Here is a 20,610-nt window from a genome sequence, read left to right as displayed (position 1 = left end):
AAAGAGGGAGGGGGAGAGAGGCAAGAGAGGAAAATATGGTGACTTTTTCTACCGGCGCGGGGAAGGGGGAATCGTTGACACGGTGCCTGGAGTGAGGAGCCGGGCAGTGTAAGTGGTGAGGAGGGGAGATGCGAGAGGAAGCGCGAATCGGGACAAGCTTTTGTGTCGAGGGGCGGCAGTAGGGCTACCCTGGGGCGGAGGGAGAAATGGGGAGCCCATCTGAACGTCCTAGAGGACGTGCTTCTAGGAGCAAATTGGCTTTTTCGGCTGGGGGGAGAAGGGGTGGGCCTCTGTGCTGCTCTCGGCTATCCCTTATGCTTAAGGGGCTTTTGAACATGGGTACTGCAATAGGGGTCTGCGGTGAGAGGCCTGGAGAGGAGCGGGCCCCGGATCAAACTGAACCTCGCTAGTACTGTAGAATGGGCTACTTGTAATTCGGACCCAGAAGATGTTATCATCAAATTGGTGATTCCTGTATCTTTTCTCTTACACTTCAGAGACTGATAAGAATGGTTCGTGCCTGGCATACAGAATCCAGAAGGTTGCAGAAGAAGCCCACAAGGAGAAGAAGAAACTGGGTGTGTGAGTTATTCTTCTTCCTTTAACTTCTCTGCCTAGTCAGATGGCAACATTCTTAATCACTACTATTTTTTATAATAATAATAATATATTAAACTTGTATGTCACCCGGCTGTCAATGACTCTGGGAGGCTTGAAAGCATCTAGAAGAGACATCATGGAGGAATCCTGTGTCCAGGAAATAGAAATACAGGATAATGTACAGTGAAATAATACATGGTATGTATAATGTACAGTATGGACAGAACCTGATGAAACAGACTGGCTCCAGGTTGGCAAAGGAGTGTGACAGGCTGTATATTTTCCTCTTACTTATTCAACCTATATGCTGAATATTAAGGGAAGCTGGATTGGAAGAAGATGAGTGTGGTTTTAAAATTGGAGGAAGAAACATCAATAACCTGTGCTATACTGATAACACTACCCTGATAGCCAAAAATGCAAAGGATCTGCAAGCCCTAGTAATAAAAGTCAAGGAGCAAGATGAAAAAGACTAACCTGCCTTAGGCATGAAAGCCGGCTGGGTAACTTTGGGCCAGTCACTTTCTCTCAGTCCAACTCACCTCACAGGGTTGTTGTGGGAAAATAGGAGGAGGAAGGAGCATTAGGTATGTTCACCACCTTGAGTTATTTATAAAAATAATAAAGGTGGGACAGAAAATAAAACCAGCCTTAGAATTGACAATGAAGATATCGAAGTGGTGGATAGCTTCTGCTTTTGAGGATCAACCATCAGCAGTAAAGGAACAAGTAGTCAAAAAATACATCGCAGACTAGCACTTGGTAAAGTAGCCATGAAGGCCTTGGAAAAGATATTCAAATACCGTGATGTGTCTACACCTACAAAGATCAGAATCATGCAAGCCACGGTATTTCCTGTGACGCTCTATGGAAATGAATGTTGGACTTTGGATTGGAAGAGTATTGATGCTTTTGAACTTTGGTGTTGGAGAAGACACCTGAGAATTCCATGGACAGCCAAGAAAACAAATCAATGGATCTTCAAACAAATCAGCCCAGGATTCTTACTTGAAGCACAAATGACCAGGCTCAAATTATCCTACTTTGGACACATTATGTGAAGACCCACCTCTCTGGAAAAGGCTGTAATGCTGGGAAAGGTGGAAGGAAAGAGAAGACGAGAACGACCAGCCTCAAGGTGGATGGACTCAGTTACAGTGGTGATGAGTGCACTAGAAAGACCAGGTTAGGGACAGATCGTCATGAAGAAAATCTATTTATGTAGTCACTAGGTGTCGACAATTACTTGATGGCACACAATCACAGTGAAATATTCCCTCAGCAGAAGTTGCAGTGCATGTAACTGTAAACAGTGCCCCTCATTTTTCCTGATAGAATTATTCTTTGCAGATATATGTGGCACTTTCATACCTTAGCCAGTAGTTACTTATATTCATTTGGTCTGGAGCTTGTTCTTTAAATGATCTTGTGTGTGACTAAATCTCTCAGCCTTTCTGTAACATCAGTTACAGTGTAGATTAATTTCTGAGAGTGCAGATCAAAAATATTAAATACCTTCTGCTGGTTTTTCCTTTGCATCTGTAGCCTATGAAATTATCTAATGTGATTTCTGTACTGGAAAGTAGTCCTTCATCCATAATATAATTAACTGTCTGAATGAGGCAGATCAGGAATGGCTATAGTTGAGTAATGATCCAGCTATTTATGCTGTTTTGACCAAGACCACTGAATGCTAAGCTTTAGAAAAATAAATAATTCTGCAAGATATAATTCTAAGTAATTCAATAATGGGCTTTATTAGGATTGTGAGATAGATAGACAGACAGACAGACATGCATATAAGAGGCATTTAAAAAGATACTACTATGCTATCTGCTAAAGTGAAAAAAGCAAGCAAAATTCTGCATATTCTCTAGATTAAAATTGAAAATGTACATATAATAAACCTACATTGGCATGAGCTTCCTCAGCTCAGGTTAGTTTGACTGTCTGTATTAGCATGCCAATTGGTAAATCAGACTTGATGTATCATACCATGGTTTGTTTAATTACAGTTTGTGGGGAAAAATCAGAATTGACTCTTCTTACACAAAACAGTAAGTCATAAATTATGACATACAAGCTGCAACAACTGGATTCTCATATGAAATACTAAGCTAGACTCAGACAAACCATATTATAACTTAATATGTAATGTACATCCAGTTATTGTATCAAATAATATACAGTATGTTATCTGACTCCATCAACGGTCTGTGGTAACATACCAGTGTATTGCAGCTCTAAATTGAAAATTTTGGTAGAAGAAGTTTTAACCTTTCCCTTTTCATCCTGACTTCATGGGATTAAAACATTATCTCTCAATTTTTTTCAAATCCTTTATAATCCTTGTTTGCCCCAATTTAAAATCCTACTTATTTAAAGTTAAAATATTCCAATGGAAACCCTTATGCATGTAAGTTCAGGTTTCACCTATTTCAGAGTTTAAGTATGAAAACCATTGTATCTGTATCTGCAAAACTAAATATTTCCTCTTTTATTCAGTTCTCCGGGAGATTGAAGTACTGAATGATTTCACATCCTGTATCACACACTGCTGTACTACATTTTCTTCTAGACAGGTATGGCTACTACCAATATTGGGCAATGATACTCACTAACTGTATTTATTTCTTTTTACAGTTATTAATGTCCCGCCTTTAAGGACACCAATCCTCTCAAAGCGTTTAGAATCTATATAAACAACTACAAATACAAGTACAGTAAATACTGAAAAGTAACTAAACTTCTAGTCTCCTTTCTGCAGGGCAGATGGTGGCAATAGCCCTAGAACGGAAGGGAAGAGTCTAACTAAGGAGGCCTTGCTCCCTTCCTCTTTGGGTATCTTCCTCCACAGCTGATTTAGCAATTTCCCTGTGAGAGGGAGAAGAAGTGTTCATGTAGAACGGTTTTCTGTGATGGTTGTCATCTGCTTTCCTCTTTTTTTTTCCTCTGTTAATATTGTGTATTATCAGTCCACTCTGTCCCCATTTTCCTTAAAAACATTATGTGTGTCGTTATTTGCTTCTCTGTAGAAGAGCAATTGTCCTGTTGTTTGTTGTCTCTTTAACAGGATCTGTATCTTCTGTATGTCATGGTGTAAAGCCATTTGAGGAAAGACAATGAGCAGAGGAGCAGTAGCAAGAGAATCCACTGAGGAAGACAAAATGAGTGCTCTTTGCCAGGAGCTGTTATTACCTGGTCCAGGAATTGCAGGAAATGAAGACAACCATGGCCTCTCAAGTGAAAACCTACCAGTGGGACAGAGTTTGCTCTTAACAGAGGCTTCTGTTGTAGGTACAGAGACAGGTGGTGTTGAAATATTCGTAGAAGCCATGAGTAGTACCATGGCTCTCAGCAATCCAGGCAACCCTACAGGTATGTTGTACTCTTACAGAATCATTTACTTTCTGGTTTCCATATCATAAAAAAAATAAAAGGGCCTGAAAAAAGTGACCTTTCCCCAGATGTTCCTATTTTCATGGGCTTTCACTTCTCTAGTCAAGGCATGCTTATTCTAAACAATGAACAGGCAAGGACATGTAACAGGGAATGGAACTTTTCAGTGAATGCCTTGATCTTTCTGCATTTAGTGTGTGTATGTGGATTATCAAGGGACAGGGGTACTTAAAGCCTGCATGAATATGCTGGGTGAGTTCATATGTTGGTTTGGGATGAATTGTGTTTGCTGATGACACTCAGCTGTCATTGCCAGCGGGAGATGCCATGAACTTTTTTGGTGCCTGGAGGTTGTCAGGGTCTGGATGAGGCAAAATAAGATCAGATTAAATTTCTCCCAAGTTGCTATACAGTATATCCTTAAATGTCCAAGAACATCAGTCCCAGTGGCTACTCCAAATAGTGTCATTTCCCCCACAAAGAAATTAGTATGTGATTTGGGGGTCTCCCTGGACTTGTGCACAGGTAGAGGACATGGCCAGGAAGACCTTTACCCAGCTTCAGCTGGTGCATGAATTGCACCCCTACCTAGACCAAGACAGTTCACCCCCAACTCGTGCCTTGAATATCACCCCACTGGATTACTGTATTGTACTATTTGAGGGCAGCCTTTAGCGATGACCTGCAAGCTACAGTTGGACCAGAATGTGATGGCAAGATTATTGGGTCAATTCCACTATTGTGAGGTAACACCTCTCCTAAAGTTGCTTCTGGGTCCAATAGGCTTCTGGGTCCAATTCAAAGTATCTACAAAACCCTGTTTAACATAGCACCAGGTTACATCAAGCACTGCCTTCATGGAATTGAATTTGCCTGTCTGGTAAGAATATCTTGGGAAGGCTATTTATTTATTTCCCCTTTCTCTGAAGTTAGGAGGACATGGATGAGTCCACAGGCCTTCTCTGTGGTGGTCCCCATACTTTGGAACTTCGTACCTCCAGAGGTTCTTAAAATTGTCCCTGCCCTCCCCCCCCAATCCCAGTGTGGTTTTTAGAAGATCTTTAAAGAAAGCTTTATTTCAATCGTAACTTATTTTCATCCATCTTGGGAGAGATTGTTACTGTTGTTTTTTAAGCATTGTATTATACTCTAACCTGTTTTTGAATAAAGCTTTGGGAACCTGTTGCAAGGAAAGTTTGCCCCACAAATCCATTTGAGGCCAATACTGTGTATTAAAATAAATGATAGGCTTCACATAATAGTGTTCTGATATAATTAATAGAGGACATTGTTTATGGTCATTGTTTCATACAGGTGGTGATGACAGACATTAGAAAATTGAATATAATTTGTGCTAGATATATACCACTGGCACTGAGGGGTGAGAGGGAGGGGCATGCTTGTTTTTTAATATAAAATGTCAACATTTTTTTTGCAGAGGTCTTGGTCAAAGTTGTAGAACTCTATTTTTGTGAACAGTGTGGACGAAGCTTCCCTGATCCCAGCCTGCTCTCCCAGCATCAGTGTGGTGAGCTTTTCAGATGACGACTTGTAAACTTCCCTCAGCTCCAAGGATTATCATTAAGCCTTATTAATGAAAACTATCTGTTTCAGGAGAACAAGCAACTGTTGGCCAGGCACAAGGACAGAACTTTCTGGATGAAAGCAGGCAAGACCCTCAGTTCTGCAGTGAACCTCTCCTGTGCCCTGTATGTCAAATGGAATTTGCACTGCCTACTGAATTGAAAGAGCACTTTAAGGAACACCACAAACCCCAGGGTGTCCAAGCCTGTCCTGAAGTGGGCTGTCAATATAGTTCAGAAGATCGCAAGGAGCTCCGAGGACACCTCCGGCATGTTCACCAGGTCTCACCAGTAGCCTGTACGTACCGTGGCTGCCCAGTTTTGTTCCGAAACCGTGAGGACATGGAGCTTCATCGTAGGAACCACTTCCCATTCCATTGTGACCATTGTGACTTTATCAGTGCAAACATCAAGCAGTTTGGGCTACACAGGCAGATCCATCTTCAGGAAGCTATACAGCAGGACACAGAGACAGTGGCTGAGAGCGCAGAGCGCAAATTCCCTGCTATAATGAAAAAGGGATTGACAGATAATCTGCTTCTAAACACAGGTAATCATATGCTCTGGGCTTGAGTAGGATGGGTGGAAAGGAATATTGTAGACTGATGCATGTCACTCAGTGCCCCAGAACTTTGGAATTACAATAGGTTTCATTTTGTTGTGTACCTACTGCAGCTTTATTGAAATTAGTATCCATGCTATGTCATATTTGTGTGAGTGATTCTGTATTAGCCAGCAGACCAGTAATGTTGTAAATTTATGGTAATCAAAAGAAATGTAATTTGAAAAGTAGTAGAAGATTAGATTAACAGCCTGGTGTGGTGCAGAGTGGTAGGTGGCAGTATTGCAACCGAAACTCACGCCATGACCGGAGTTCGATCCCAGCGGAAGCTGGATTCTCGGGTAGCCGGCTCAGCTCAACTCAGCCTTCCATCCTTCCGAGGTCGGTAAAATGAGTACCCAGCTTGCTGGGGAAGGTGACGACTGGGGAAGGCAATGGCAAACCACCCTGCTCTGGTTTGCCAGGAAAACGTCATGAAAGCGGAGTCTCAGACATGACTCGGTGCTTGCACAAGGGACCTTTCACATCACTCAGAAGATTAGATTAGAGAGCAAGAGCAGGGATGATAGCTGAAACAGACAGGATTAACGAGCAGTTTCAGGGGAATATGGAAATTAAAAGCAACAGTTTCTTTTTTGAGAGCTCTTAATATTTAATCTTTGTTCCTGTTAAATACAAAAGCTTGATTTCCATCTGGTATGCATCCATCTTTAACCCTTTTTGGTTCCTGTTCCTGTAATTTTTACTTGCAGTAAGCAGTTACTTGCATTTCCATGGCTCATCTTAAATCTTTTTCTTTGAATAAACTGTGTCTCTGGTTTGTATCGTTTTATGTTCAAAGAAGAACAGAAATACTGAGTGCAGCTAAAGAATCTGTTGAAGTTCAGAGTGGCTGGGAGGTAATAGAAACGGTGCCTGGTTTGAGGGCACACATTGATAGCAATGGTGATAATGCCTCCTGAATATCAAGGATCATTGGTCAATGAAGACAATCCTCCAAATGGAGGCAATGAAATAACAGAGGAGGTGGAAAGAGAGGAAAGCTTTGGCAAGAAAATGTCTTCCAAGATAAGAAAGGTGTTTCAGGCTCAACTTCTCATATGTAGAGGCTTTACCTCTTTTGGCAGCAGTATAGCTTCTGACATTTATTTGAAAAAAGCTGTTCCAGAAGCCAGAAGATAGCAGCATTTTGTAGCATTCTCTGAAGTTGAAGGAAAGCTCTCTGAACTGGTCTGCCTCTTAATTTGAGTTCATACAAAAATTTCTTCCACTGCTTCAAAACCAAATGTAAATTTGGTTGGCATTGGTTTTTATGGTATGATAAAGTTAAAGTTAACATGGATTTTAAAAATCTGAAGTGAGAAGTGCCATATTGAGAGTATGGAATAAATATAAACCCAAGTTGTGCCTGAAGATACTTTTATTGACCTCAGCATAGGAAGCATTTTGTAGGAGAGAAATAGCAGATAGGGAGAAATGGCTAACATATCAAGGCTTATTAATACAGGAGGATAGAGAAATTAAGATGAAGTTAGAAATTAAGATGAAGAACATTGCCTGGTCATACTTTTCAATGGTTCTCATATGCACGGTTAAAAGAAAGGTTTAATATGGATAAAAGGACAATTGGAATTGAAAAATACAAAACAGAATTTGAAATTGAATTATACACAAATGATGAACATCTAATTGCAAAAACTTGTCAACTTTTGTTAAGATTTGAAACTGAAGAACAGATTAAAGATGGCATGACAAAATGGGCTATTAATTTTGGATATAACAGAGATGGACACTTGAGAGAGAATGTAGATAACTGGTATTAAATTTATACTGTGTCATAACTTAAGAAAAAATATTATAAAATGATGTATTATTGGTATGTGATACCAGAGAAATTATCAAACTTGTACAAAGGTATTTTAAACCAGTGTTGGAAATGTGAAAAACATGAAAGGACATTTTATCATGCATGGTGGACTTGTGAGAAAGCTAAGAACTTTTGAATACAAATTCACACAATGATGCAAAGGATTTTAAAGATTAATATCAGGAAGAAACCAGAATTCTTTTTATTGGGACTTACGGACAAAGAAAAGACACGTGGTAGACTGATTTTGTATATGGTAACTGCAGCAAGATTATCGTATGCACAATGATGGAAGAATAATGAAACCTCCACAGTGGAGGAATGGATTATGAAAATGTCAGAATTCGTAGAAATGGCAAAACTGACCTGTTTGGTCAGAGAAAAGAGCAACAAAACACTTTCTGAAAGATTGGAAACATAATATGGACTTTTTGCTGAAAGAAGAAAGACATGAAATGATGATTTATGGATTTGAAGATTAAGAAAGACGTGGATTAAATGAGGGGCTGAAGGGAATTGTATAGCATCTAAGAGGGAGGAGGGATAATACGATTGTAATTATCTGTTGAAAAGGAAGTTAGAAGTCACTTAAAAAATTTTTTTTTCTGGAGTAAAATAGGGTGTTGTGTAAAATAGCTATTCTCTGGTAGGTGTTAATAGATTCTCAGATTGCCTCTAAATCATCCCAGCTCTTAACAGTCATTAACTTGGAGTTCTGTAGGAAAACATGGAAAGAGATTCCTGTTCAGAAAGGTGATTTTTCCTGGAGGTGAGCAAAAACATAACAGCCTTCTACTTTTCATTTTTCTGTAATGAACTGTGGTTTGTCTTGTGCAGGAAATGTGACTGAGGAATCCAAATATTTGTTCAAGACCCACATGTGTCCAGAGTGCAAGCGTTGCTTCAAGAAGCGGACACACTTGGTAGAACATCTTCACCTCCACTTCCCAGACCCAAGGCTGCAGTGCCCAAATTGTCAGAAATTCTTCACCAGCAAGAGCAAGCTGAAGATCCATATGATGCGTGAGACCGGAGAGAAAGCCCATCACTGTCCACTCTGCCACTACAGCTCAGTTGAGAAGAATGCCCTCAACAGGCACATGGCCAGCATGCATGAGGATATCTCCAATTTCTATTCAGATGTCTACTCTTGTCCTGTGTGCAAAGAGAAGTTTAAGCTGAGCCAGACCCTCAAGGAACATCTGAAGACCCACAAGACAGAGCCCAAGCACCTGAGCTGCTTTCAGGCTGGCTGCAGTTATGGCACTGAAGATCGCAAGGAGTTTCTGAGGCACGTCAGGGAGGTTCATGGCATTAAAGCAGTGGAGTGCAAGTACTATGCCTGCTCCCTGCTTTTCCCCTCGACAGAGATTATGGAGACACATCGCAAAACCCATTATGCCTTCCACTGCCAACAATGTGATTTTATCTGTTCCAACAAGCATGTCTTCCGCAAGCATAAGAAGCAAGGCCACCCAGGAAATGAGGAGCTCCAGTGCAGCTTCTGCCCCTTTGCCACTTTTAACTCAGTGGAATTCCATGACCACGTTGGCAAGATGCACGCCAGCGAGAAGATACATAAGTGCACAGAATGTGGCTTTGCCACTGCGCACAAGCGGGTCCTCATCCGGCACATGCTTCTCCATACAGGCAAGTGTTCTTCTCAACTTGATGATACTTGCATGTGTACAAGTACATGCTTACTCTGTACCTGTGTCTCTTCTCCAGCAGAGCTCTGCAAGTCAGGCCTGTAATCCAGAGTTCAGCACTGCAGGGGTCAGTTATTGGCTTTTTGTAATTCATATCAGTGGCTAGGCTGGGACTTGGGGAGTTCCTTTGGCCCTTTTTCTCACAGGATCAAATACTTGCATATACCCTTTTTGTATATATCCCTAATGCATTCCTTTATTGGAGAAGAGAGCAAATGGAATACGTTACTTAAATGTTTTAGCTGATCAGGGCTTTGTGAGCAAGGGAGCCTGGGAAAAGTTTAAGCGCTCATTAGATTATCGTGTTTCCTTCTCCCTAGCTTTCTGAAAATACTTAGCTCTTGCGTGTATGTTTTGCTCTCATCCACCAAGCTTGTGCGGATTCCATACTATTCTAGGCTCTGTGAAAAGTTCTAGATCTTTGTTTTCAGGGTGGGGGGGGAGGGGTGGCAGATTACAACTCCATTTTAAATTTAATCTGCTGACCTCAAGGGGCAGGGCCATCGACCCACAGCTTCCGGTTTGCTCTGTGACTTTAGGAGAGAAGCCTCACAAATGCCAGCTGTGTGACTTCACTTGCCGAGACGTGAGCTACCTTTCCAAACATATGCTGACCCACTCTGATGATAAGAACTACATGTGTACGGAATGTGGCTATGTGACAAAGTGGAAGCACTACTTGAACGTTCACATGCGGAAGCACACAGGAGATCTCAGGTACTCAGAGACCTCCTCCTCACTACTTAGGCTCATTTTCTAGGGATGGCTCTTAGAATTTATTCTAAATCAAGACTAGAATTGAGTGGACACCATATCTGTTTCATGAAATAATCTCCATGCAGGTCTGGGACTGTGCTGTGCCATTCAGCATAGGTATGGTTAAAAATTGGATATACTCAAATGATGCAAGGTCAAAGACTGGGCAAGATTGCTGATTAAGACAAATTGAGCTATTGTGTGAATTGGATGCTTGCTACAGTGTCTGGATGGTAACCGTGAACCCATTAGTATCTGGGAAGACCTGACTGACATGCTAGTGATAAAAGCATTAGCATTATATGAGGGAGGATGTTTTTGGTCTTGGTTTGTTTTGCTTGTTAGATTTATATCCTGCCTTTTCGGCAGAAACTATTTCTCTAGCACATGACGAATCTGTGGTGAAGTCTATTGCAGTCCTGCATTACAAGCTGTACATCTCCAGTCATTGAACAAAACCACAATGAGAGTTAGGAGTTTTAGGCTGGGGCAACCCCTATTCAAATCCTCTGTGAAATGGTTCAGTGAACCTAATAAACAGTTTTCTTCTGCCTGTTTCCCAGTTTACAAATAAAAAGCTGAAATCATTAGCTTTGTAGATTTGTGGGTGGTAATAATGGTTACTCTGCTATAAAGCAAAGTAGTTTTTTGCTCAGTTGCTCCCAGCCTGTGGAAGGCTGCGCTGGTTGGGAATTCTGAGAATTGTCCCAGCACATCAGATTGGGGAAGACTGCCTTTGCTGACATTTCTTTCCGATCTCTGATTCACTCTTGTTCTTATACTAGGTACCAGTGTAACCAGTGTCCCTATCGCTGCCATCGGGCTGACCAACTGAGCAGCCACAAGTTGCGTCATCAGGGCAAGTCCTTGATTTGTGAGGTGTGTGGCTTTGCTTGCAAACGCAAGTATGAGCTGCAGAAGCACATGAAGTCCAAACATTCCCAGGACTATCAGATACCCTCTTTTCAGTGCCAGTATTGCAGCTACCAGACTAAATACAAGCAAGCCCTGCTCAACCACGAGAACTGCAAGCATACCAAACAGAGAGAATTCTGTTGTGCCCTATGTACTTACCGTACTTTCAGCAACACTAGTCTCTTTTTCCATAAGCGCAAGGTTCATGGCTATGTGCCTGGTGACAAGGGCTGGCAGGAGAACTATGCCAGTAGAGAGCTGGAAGTTTCGTCTACTGAAGTGCTGTTGAGCTATAACCTTGCCATGACTCTGCACTCAGAGTCAAGCCCTTCCCTGTCTGGAAAAGAACCATGTCAGGATAAACACAAACTCCCTGTTTTGGAGGCCCCGGAAGAAAACTGCCATCAGAAGGCTCTTGGTCCAAATGAAGGCAACATTGAGACAGAAAGAGAAGAATCAATGGGAGAACAAGATTATAAGAACACAGAAGTGGCTTCTTCAAAAGATCTCTCTACAAAAGCATCTTCTGAGAGTCTGGAGGAATTTGACAAATCTGCTCAAAGTTGCATTCTGCACTTGGAGCCCTTGTGTGACTCAGATCCGGCTCTTGAGCAGCTGGCCAAAGGGATGCCTGCAGCTTTGCCAGAGAACGAAAAAGCTCTAAACTCCCAGAAAGTAGAGTCGACTTATCAGGTGTTAGGCTCCAAGGATTCACTTATCCTGGAGGAGAGTGAACCTACTCTTGAAGATATCCCTGAATTTGAAGAAGAAGCAGAGATCCATGAGGGTGCAGAGTTGGAGAAAAATGTCAGCTTTGACACTGGTGGAAACAGAGAAAAAGATGCTCTTCAGAATTTAAAGAATAGTAATGGTGATAGCCAGAACTCTGAACTTTTGCAGGTACCAGTTAGTTCTGAGCAGGATTTGGGGTACAAAGAGTCAGAGCCTTGGTCAAAGGTGTTAAAACAAGATTCCCTCCAACTTGATAGTAGCCCCGAGACGTCCCTTGCTCCAGAAGATGCACTTTCTTCAGAAGAGGGTTTTCAGTCAGAATCAGTACTTAAAGCTCTAAGGAGGCAGGACAAAGAGCAGGCAGAAACCTTGGTCCTTGAAGGCAGAGTGCAAATGTTGGTAGTTCAGTCCAAGAGCCAGGTCTTCAAGTGTGAGAAATGTTCCTACATTACCAGGAAGGAGAAGTCAATGTTGGTGCACTGCAAAGCTGGTTGCCAAAGCAAGAAATGTCCTTTGATGTGCCAGGAGTGTGGGGCCCTATTTAAGCAGCAGAGGGGACTGAATACTCATCTCCGTAAGAAATGTCCAATTCTAATGAAAAAGAATAGTGGAAAAGCAGCTTGCTTAGAGCAGCCTGCTGCTGTATTGCCCTGCAGCAGGAGTCTGGAAAGAACAGCAATCAGAAAGAATAGTACAGGAATCCTAGATGAGGCAGAGGTGAGCAAGCTGCCAGAAGCTTCCTGGGAAGTAGAACTCAGGCCTGTTAATGCTGAATCTGTGCCCACTGTCCTTCCTGATGCACAATCTTTGGCCATCAGTCTGCAGGACAAGTTAACTCATCATGACTCTGAATCTGTGGTAGAAGAACCATTGCCAGAGACTATGGTAGATGCTGCCATTTGTGCCTCAGAGAGGTACTTCCTGGAACAAGGCAAGTTCCATTGCAAGGCCTGTTCCTTCCTCTGTTCAAGAGAATCCACCATCCGCTCCCACGTAGAGGATAGCTGCCGTGGCTTGGAGCAGTCCTGGTGTCTCATATGCTGTAAACCTTTCCGTTCTAAGAGGGCACTCAAGATCCACCAGTCCGAGGGACATGTTGAAGCTCTCCTCACTAGCCTGCTTGAGGGGTCTGACAGCACCACATCCCCAGGGATAGTAGAGGAACAGAGGAATGAACACATCAGCTGTGAGGAAATGGACCAGTGTTGTGAGGTGGCAGTAACGTCTTCACCTCCAGTTACCACACATAAAGGGCGCCACTTCTCCTGCCCTACCTGCCCTTTCACATGCCACCAGGAACGGGCTCTGAAGACTCACAAAAAGCGTGGCTGCCTGAAGCTGGGTGAGTTCCGCTGTACACTGTGCCCCTTCACCTCCAAGGCTGCTGCAGCTCTACGACTCCACCGCAAGCTCCATCGGAAGTATCTCAACGCACGGCCTCAGTTGACCTGCCGCCAGTGTGACTTCACCTGCAAGCAGGTGCGCTGCCTCCGCCAGCATGTCCGTATCAAGCATGAAGGCGTGAAGCCCCACAAGTGCCCTTACTGTGATTTCAGCACCACCCGGCGTTACCGCTTGGACGCTCACCAGTCCTTGCACACCGGTGTGGGCCGCATTGCCTGTACTGCCTGTGGCCAAACTTTTGGCACTAATTCCAAACTGCGCATTCACCGTTTACGTGTCCATGAGAAGAAGCCCACCCACTTCTGCCCATTCTGTGACTACAGTGGCTATATTCAGAATGACATCACTCGCCACGTCAACAGCTGCCATCAAGGGGAGCTGAATTTTGCTTGCTCCCGCTGCGAAGCTCGCTTCAGTTCCGAAATAGCCCTGAAGCAACACACGCTGCGACAGCATGAAGAAAAGATCTCCTATTGCTGTCCTCGCTGTGCCTTTGTTTGCCACAGTGAAGCTACCCTCAAGTGCCATATCCAAAAGCAGCACCCACATCTGGAATGTGCTACTTGCAAGGAAACGCTAAGTACTCGAGAGGAGTTGGAGGAGCATAAGAAACTCCATTTCAATCACCGCTGTGACATCTGCAGTTTTGCAGCCAAGGAACGGCAGCAGCTGGTGAGCCACTATTTGGAGGCTCATGAACCCTCTGTGGCTGTTGAAAGTCCATTTAAATGCACATTCTGTGACTTTGGTTGTCATCATCAGTTGGTATATGACCATCATATGAAAGGCCATGGTGGCACCCGCATCTATAAATGTGCTGACTGTGAATATACCACCAAGAACAAGCAAAAGATCACATGGCACATCCGCATCCATACTGGGGAGAAACCTTACAAGTGCCATCAGTGCCAGTATGCCTGTGCCGACCCTTCACGCCTCAAGGTGAGAACTTTGGGCAGCTTTGGTGAGTTGATAGTAGAAGATTATTGTAGAAGATGGGTAAAAAGGTTTCCTGGAAACAGGAACTGTACTCCCATGGCAAAGGTGAGACTCTATTAGTTGTATAGTATCTCAGGGATCAGATTTTTCAGGCATTGGAGCAGAAGAGAACACTTGGACCTGGTAGCTTGGTGCCTAACCCACTTTAAGGAATGGCTTCCCATTAAGTTAAATTGCCTAAGTGACTTTTCTGCCCATGGTCTTATAATGTATAGGATAAAGAATTCATTCCTGCTCCTACAGTCTGCAGTCAGATCTGTATTTGCATCTATTTGCCTAGTGCAGAGCAAACTGACATCTTATTTTGTGAAAGCTCTCGGCGATGAGCACTATGGATTGTATCTCTGTCCCTCAAACAGATACAGTCTTGGGTCATCTTTATGATCTAATGCTTGATTAGCAGATTTGTTTTTCCACTGGAAGGATCTCTGTCTTTATTTTCCATGTCATTTTATCTGATGTTGTCTTCTCTTGGGATTAATTGGTTTCTTGATATGGGAAAGTAATTGAATTCAAAACGCAGTGCGGTTCCTTTATAGCGACAGATCCTTTTGGAAACCCTGTAACCAGGGAATGAGCAAATCTTTCTCACTCTGAAAAGTTTAATACTAATAGCAACAAAAACAACTTCCATCTAATCTACACTCTGAAGACAGCTTGAAATAATCAGGAATAGACTTTTTATACAGAAGGATATGAACTCAGTTCAATTCTGGAACTAAAAAGAAATCCCTAGTTGCATGGCACACAGTTTAATAGGACTGTGCACACTTTGAAAACGATTTAGCAGTGCTTTGGCCCTTGCGTGAGCACAGTATCTGTTTGCTATTCATTAAAGCAGTATGGCTTTATTCATGCTTCTACGTGAGCCTGAAAAGTACAATTGCTCTAAAGAGTCCACTAAGTCTAAGAGAAGAAGCTTGAGGGAACAGTCGAGAAATGTCCTCCTCCTGCGAAGTCTAAAGCACCTACTCCAAATCATTTTCCAGGTTATTCCATTTTTATACTCAAATCTCAAAGTCCACCAACCAGTTATATCCTACAAGCCAGAAATCTGTCCAGTTCTGCATAGTCCATTCAGTCCCTAAGGTCTGGATCAAGTTTATAATACTTGGTGTGAGCAGGTAACACTTCAAGTGAGTTTAGTGTCTCCTGTAGGCCTGACTTTCCTTTCTCTATTTAGTACCATATGCGTATCCATAAGGAGGAGCGAAAGTATCTTTGCCCGGAATGCGGCTACAAGTGCAAATGGGTGAATCAGCTGAAGTACCACATGACAAAGCATACAGGTAACTTTTCACACAAGTGAAGTGGGCTTGGCTTTTAGGATCAGACAGTGCAGGCTTTGCAGGATAAAAACTTATGGCAAGGGGAAAGTTGTTTTAATTACTCACTTAAGAGTTACCGTATTTCCATTGGGTATTGTGCATGCCGGAAGGTTGGGCTCCTGGATACATTTTTTATTTGCTTATTGTTATCATCTAGTTCAGTGCAGCACTGGGTGAGGATCGCTGAGCTTTCCCTTCCCCAGGACATGAGGCATCCTGCAACATCCAACAGAATTAAGGTCTCTTCCAGTGGAAAGCCAACGAGTGAAGGTTTTGTTTTGATAGTGTGGAAATATTGCCTCATCTTCATTTCTACTGTGTTTTTCTGTTTTCTGTGTAGGGATCAAGCCATACCAGTGTGATGAGTGTAACTACTGTACCAACCGCGCTGATGCCCTTCGTATCCACAAGGAGACACGACATCGTGACGCCCGTTCTTTCATCTGTGAGCAGTGTGGGAAGGCCTTCAAGACTCGGTTCCTCCTCAAGACACACCTAAAAAAGCATAGTGAAGAAAAGCCATACATCTGCAATGTGTGTTACCGTGGTTTCCGGTGGGCAGCTGGTCTTCGGCATCACTATCTCATTCACACAAATGAACACCCTTTCTTCTGCCGCTTCTGCAGCTACAAGGCAAAGCAGAAGTTCCAAGTGATAAAGCATTTGCAGAAGCACCATCCTGAGCAAGAAGAAATAGAAGGGGATCTCAGCAAAGGGGTGGGCAAGGACCCAAGTACCCTTAGTGTCCATCTGCATGATGTTCAGCTTGAGATTTCCTCCTCCAAGCACCTAGAGGAAAGTGAGGCTCAAATGTCTCCACATGGCTAAGGACCTGTACATCAAGACTTCATTGCTGTAGTTTCCATGAGCCAGAGTTGGGTGGAAGTTCTTGTCCAGCAGTACATGAGGTCTGGTCTGAGATGCTTGATGACCACTGGGGCAATCACCACCTGTGAATGCTCTCGTGCTGTGTTTCTATTTATCTCTGTATATGTGATGTAAAATATGTGATTATATAAAAGCTATTTCCTTTGATGGCATGTAATTCTTTGATTTACAGAGCAGGGCAAGAACGATGGTGATAAAACTTCTTGTGGTTTCTGCATAAAGCCTTCAGTGATGGGACAATTTGGTTTAAGTTCATATATTTGGTAAAGGATACTTCTGCTAAATTGTTCAGACAGCTCCTCCAAAATGCAAATGACAGACGCATCCAAAGAACTCCAGATTGAACTTCATGTGCACAGAAATTTTTTTCGTGCCAGCAGCCTTCTGCCTAATGAATTCTAAGAGGAATAGCTCCTCTTGTTTCCACCTTTTTCCAGACCCCTTTGTTAACGTGTGGAGATGCATGGCTGTTCAGCAAACACTAATCTCAAGGCTTTCTGGAAAAGGACAATTTAACTTTGACAGGTAAGAAAATGTGCGCACATCATGATTACACTAGCAGCAGAGTAGGGATGGGAGAGAGGTTTGAAATTCCCTCTTTCCCAGTAAGAGCTTGGAAACATGCCGGTCTTAGAGCTTTGAAATAATCCAGTTGCTTCAGCTCTTAATGCGATCATATGATGAGATCTCCTAGAGGCTTTATTTTGCTGCTACTTTGCACTGCTTTAGGTTAGTGATTGGCAATTATACTTTCTCCCACTTCACAGAGATTGCATCACCAAAATTGGGTGGCAAAATAGCTCAATTTCCATGGCACAGTGTTTCACTTCTGATTTTTCAAAATCCCAAGTGGCCTGACATTTCTGTTTTTCAGGCCCATTTTTAATCTTAATACATATTTTAAGACAGGGAATAGGAGGGGAAAGCTTCCAGAAGGAAAACTGTTACGATTCTACACTCAAAACTCTGAAAAAACTGTGGAGTCCTTGGTGCTCTCTGTGCTTGGTGGTTTGCTTGCAGACATTTCATTACCCAACTAGGTAACATCACCAGTGTGAATGAGTGTGGGGTTTGTTGCCTGTTATATACAATAGCTTGCCCTTCCAGTTTTGGTGGGGGCGTGGTTTTTTCCTTGGTAGTTTCTTGATTAGGGTATTCTCTGATAGTTTGTCTGGTGTTGGTTGCTGGACAGGATGTGTTCTGGTCTTTTTGTTTCCTTCTTAGGAAGGAAAACTGCTGGCTGGGGAATTCTGGGAGTTGAAATCCACCCATGTTAAAGTTGCCAAGGTTGAAAAACACTGCTCTAGAAGGACGGGAGGCAGAGTTGTGTCTACTGAGTTACTCCTTCTCAGGTGTTTTAGACAAGCAAAGATTATACAGTAACTGCATTTAATAAGCCTATTATAAGCTGTTCTGGAAAGTTTGAAATACCTTTCATTCAGACTGTCCACTGATGCTATTCTCAACAGTGCACTTTTATGGAGAGGGCAAATAATGTGACATGTTTGTAGAGGGTTGAAAACTGTATGTTTCAAACTTGCAGAAAGCAGGCATGGAATAATGTGTCTTTATAAGTTTCATACTCTGTGTACTAAAGCAAACATCCACTCTGTATAATGCGTTGGTTACATATCCTTGTCTTTATTTTCCCAAGAAATTATGCCTGGGAAGAGGGAGTAGTGTCTGATGACTGAATAGCAGAATGATTTCTTTTCCTAATCTAAGTTTGATTCTGCTGTGCAGAATCAAGAGCACAAATTCTTAATGTATATTGCACACCATAAAACCATGATTGTATGTGAACTGAAACATGCTGATTTTTGTGGATATTCAGACAAGCAAATACGCTTTCATGTTATGATTAGTTCTCCAGTTTCTATAGTACACAGAACTGACAAAATTCCACCGCAGTATATATTTCTTCTAGGGACATGCAAAAAACTGTTTTGGGGAAAAAGGGTTTAATAGTTTCTTTGTCCCTTTTGTATACAGCCCTCAATTTTTTTTTATTCTGTCTGCAGTTCATCAGCCAAAGGAATTGAAATTATATAGCCAAAAGCAGGCATACAAAAGTAGCGAAACAAAACAAGCAAATTTTACCTTCCCCTTTCCCCCATTGCAGTCTATGGTACTTTCTTGTCCAGTTTGTTCCTGTTGTTCACATTTATGTCTCCTTTTCCTTTGATTTGCCTAATACCTGCATGAATGTATCACATAACCTTCCATCTGTACTAGGAAGGTCTGTTGCAATAACAATGTAATCCTATGCAAACTGTCCAGGGACTAAATCTTACAGTTTTTATTGAACAAGCGTAGGATTAGGCTGCATGAGACTTTCTGCTCTACATTTAGAAAAGTATCGTACAAAATAGATATCCTGCATGTCTCTACTTTCTAAACCTTTAACAGAAATTGCTCGCACAAAACTTGTACTTATTTTTAAAAGTAACTGCTATGATTCTGCTCTGATTTGAGTTTGAAACTCAAATCTAAAAACTCAGCATGATTAAATAGGCTTTCAACCAGACTTTTCCCTTTAGGGCCCTTCACTTATTCTGAAGGATTACAACATTTTGGGGAATAAGCCAAAGACATAAGAAGGAGAGGGTGATGAATGTTCCCTAACCTTCTTAACTTCTTCCTGTACATCACATGGAACCAAAGTATCTGAAGTGGGGCACGTGAAGCTTAAGTTCTGCTTTTGCAGAATCTATCTTGTTACGTTAATAGGCTCCTGAGGAAGCTAATGTTAGTGAGGTTCAGAGACTGGGGTCATGATCAGTGTCACCCACCAAGACTAGCTTTCTTTTCTAACACACTGATAAACATTGCAATAACATTCATTTTGAAATTAAAACAATAAAAATAAAAACAATAAAACCCCTCTACTCTAGAAGTAATTTGGACCATTCTCTTAAGTAATACATTTATTTGGATAAAACAGTTAATTTCTATAGATCCATATAGAGGAAGCCGTATCTGGAGAAAATGGCATTCCAGGTACTGTTACGACTGCTTTAGACACTGAGTTAAGCACATCTTTGTTGAAAGCCGAGTGTCTTGGATGTTTAGGCGAGCTAGAGAGTGAAGCATGGATGTGGTATCCATCGCACGTGAGCAAGCTGTAACCAGAAAAGGTAATTTTGAAATAAAACTTCAGGACCACATTGGTCCTTCTGATTAGTTTCAGCAGGTTCAAATATAATTCTAATGGCGTGCTAGTCGATCTAGAGACAGCTTCAAATTTCTCTCTTCAGTACATGTTAGCTACCAATTTTGTTTCTTTAGATTCTCGAACTGGCATTCCAGCTTCTAATCTTCCCCATTGCCTTTGTTTGTCAGAAGCCAGCTGTGAAGGTTGCAAATGGTGATCTTGTTGAACAAGTGGTCGGTAACTGAGGACTACCTGTATAGCCAATCTCAGTAAAGGTAGTTCTAGTCTTCCTATAGAGTTGATTTCCTGGTCTGGTCTACCTAGTGGGGCTGACATCAATTTTGCAAGTCTGACTGTGCTGTACCACCCCCACCCCGCTTTCTTATAACCCAGTGAATCAGGGAGGCATCTGCTTGAGCTCCTTCTGAATAGTATCTTGTTTCCCAGGGCTTAAAAAATGTTTGCACTCCTTTTGCCTGTGTAACAATTCTTGCATATTTCTGTCAAGGTCATCCTCCTGTCTACACGTATCAGCCAGACTATGTTTGGACAGGGATTTAGCACTCTTTCTACAGAACAGTAGTCTTGTCTTTAGAAAAGCTTGATTGCCATGTCAGAGTTGAAAGAGTTGTACCAAGCAGGAACATCAGGGACACTTCCTCCTGCTTCACATCTGACAGGTGGCTAATCCATCATTCTAAGCACCTTCCTTCA

General features: G+C 42.2%; 1 protein-coding gene across 1 annotated transcript; it reads left to right on the top strand.

The window, feature by feature from the left end:
- Positions 1-16: 16 nt before the first annotated feature.
- ZNF142 (zinc finger protein 142) lies at positions 17-16,889 on the top strand. The gene is made up of 11 exons (XM_063288878.1): positions 17-106; positions 500-578; positions 3,106-3,182; positions 3,674-3,978; positions 5,438-5,527; positions 5,614-6,132; positions 8,849-9,661; positions 10,260-10,437; positions 11,262-14,469; positions 15,710-15,815; positions 16,195-16,889. The coding sequence occupies exons 4-11, from the start codon at positions 3,723-3,725 to the stop codon at positions 16,680-16,682; spliced, it is 5,658 nt and encodes a 1,885-aa protein (XP_063144948.1). The 5' UTR covers positions 17-106; positions 500-578; positions 3,106-3,182; positions 3,674-3,722; the 3' UTR covers positions 16,683-16,889.
- The last annotated feature ends 3,721 nt before the right edge of the window (positions 16,890-20,610 follow it).

Source organism: Candoia aspera, chromosome 1, assembly GCF_035149785.1.
Source record: "Candoia aspera isolate rCanAsp1 chromosome 1, rCanAsp1.hap2, whole genome shotgun sequence".
Lineage (NCBI taxonomy): Eukaryota > Metazoa > Chordata > Lepidosauria > Squamata > Boidae > Candoia > Candoia aspera.
Note: the sequence above shows the minus strand (reverse complement) of the source record. Positions and strands in the feature narration are given on the sequence as shown.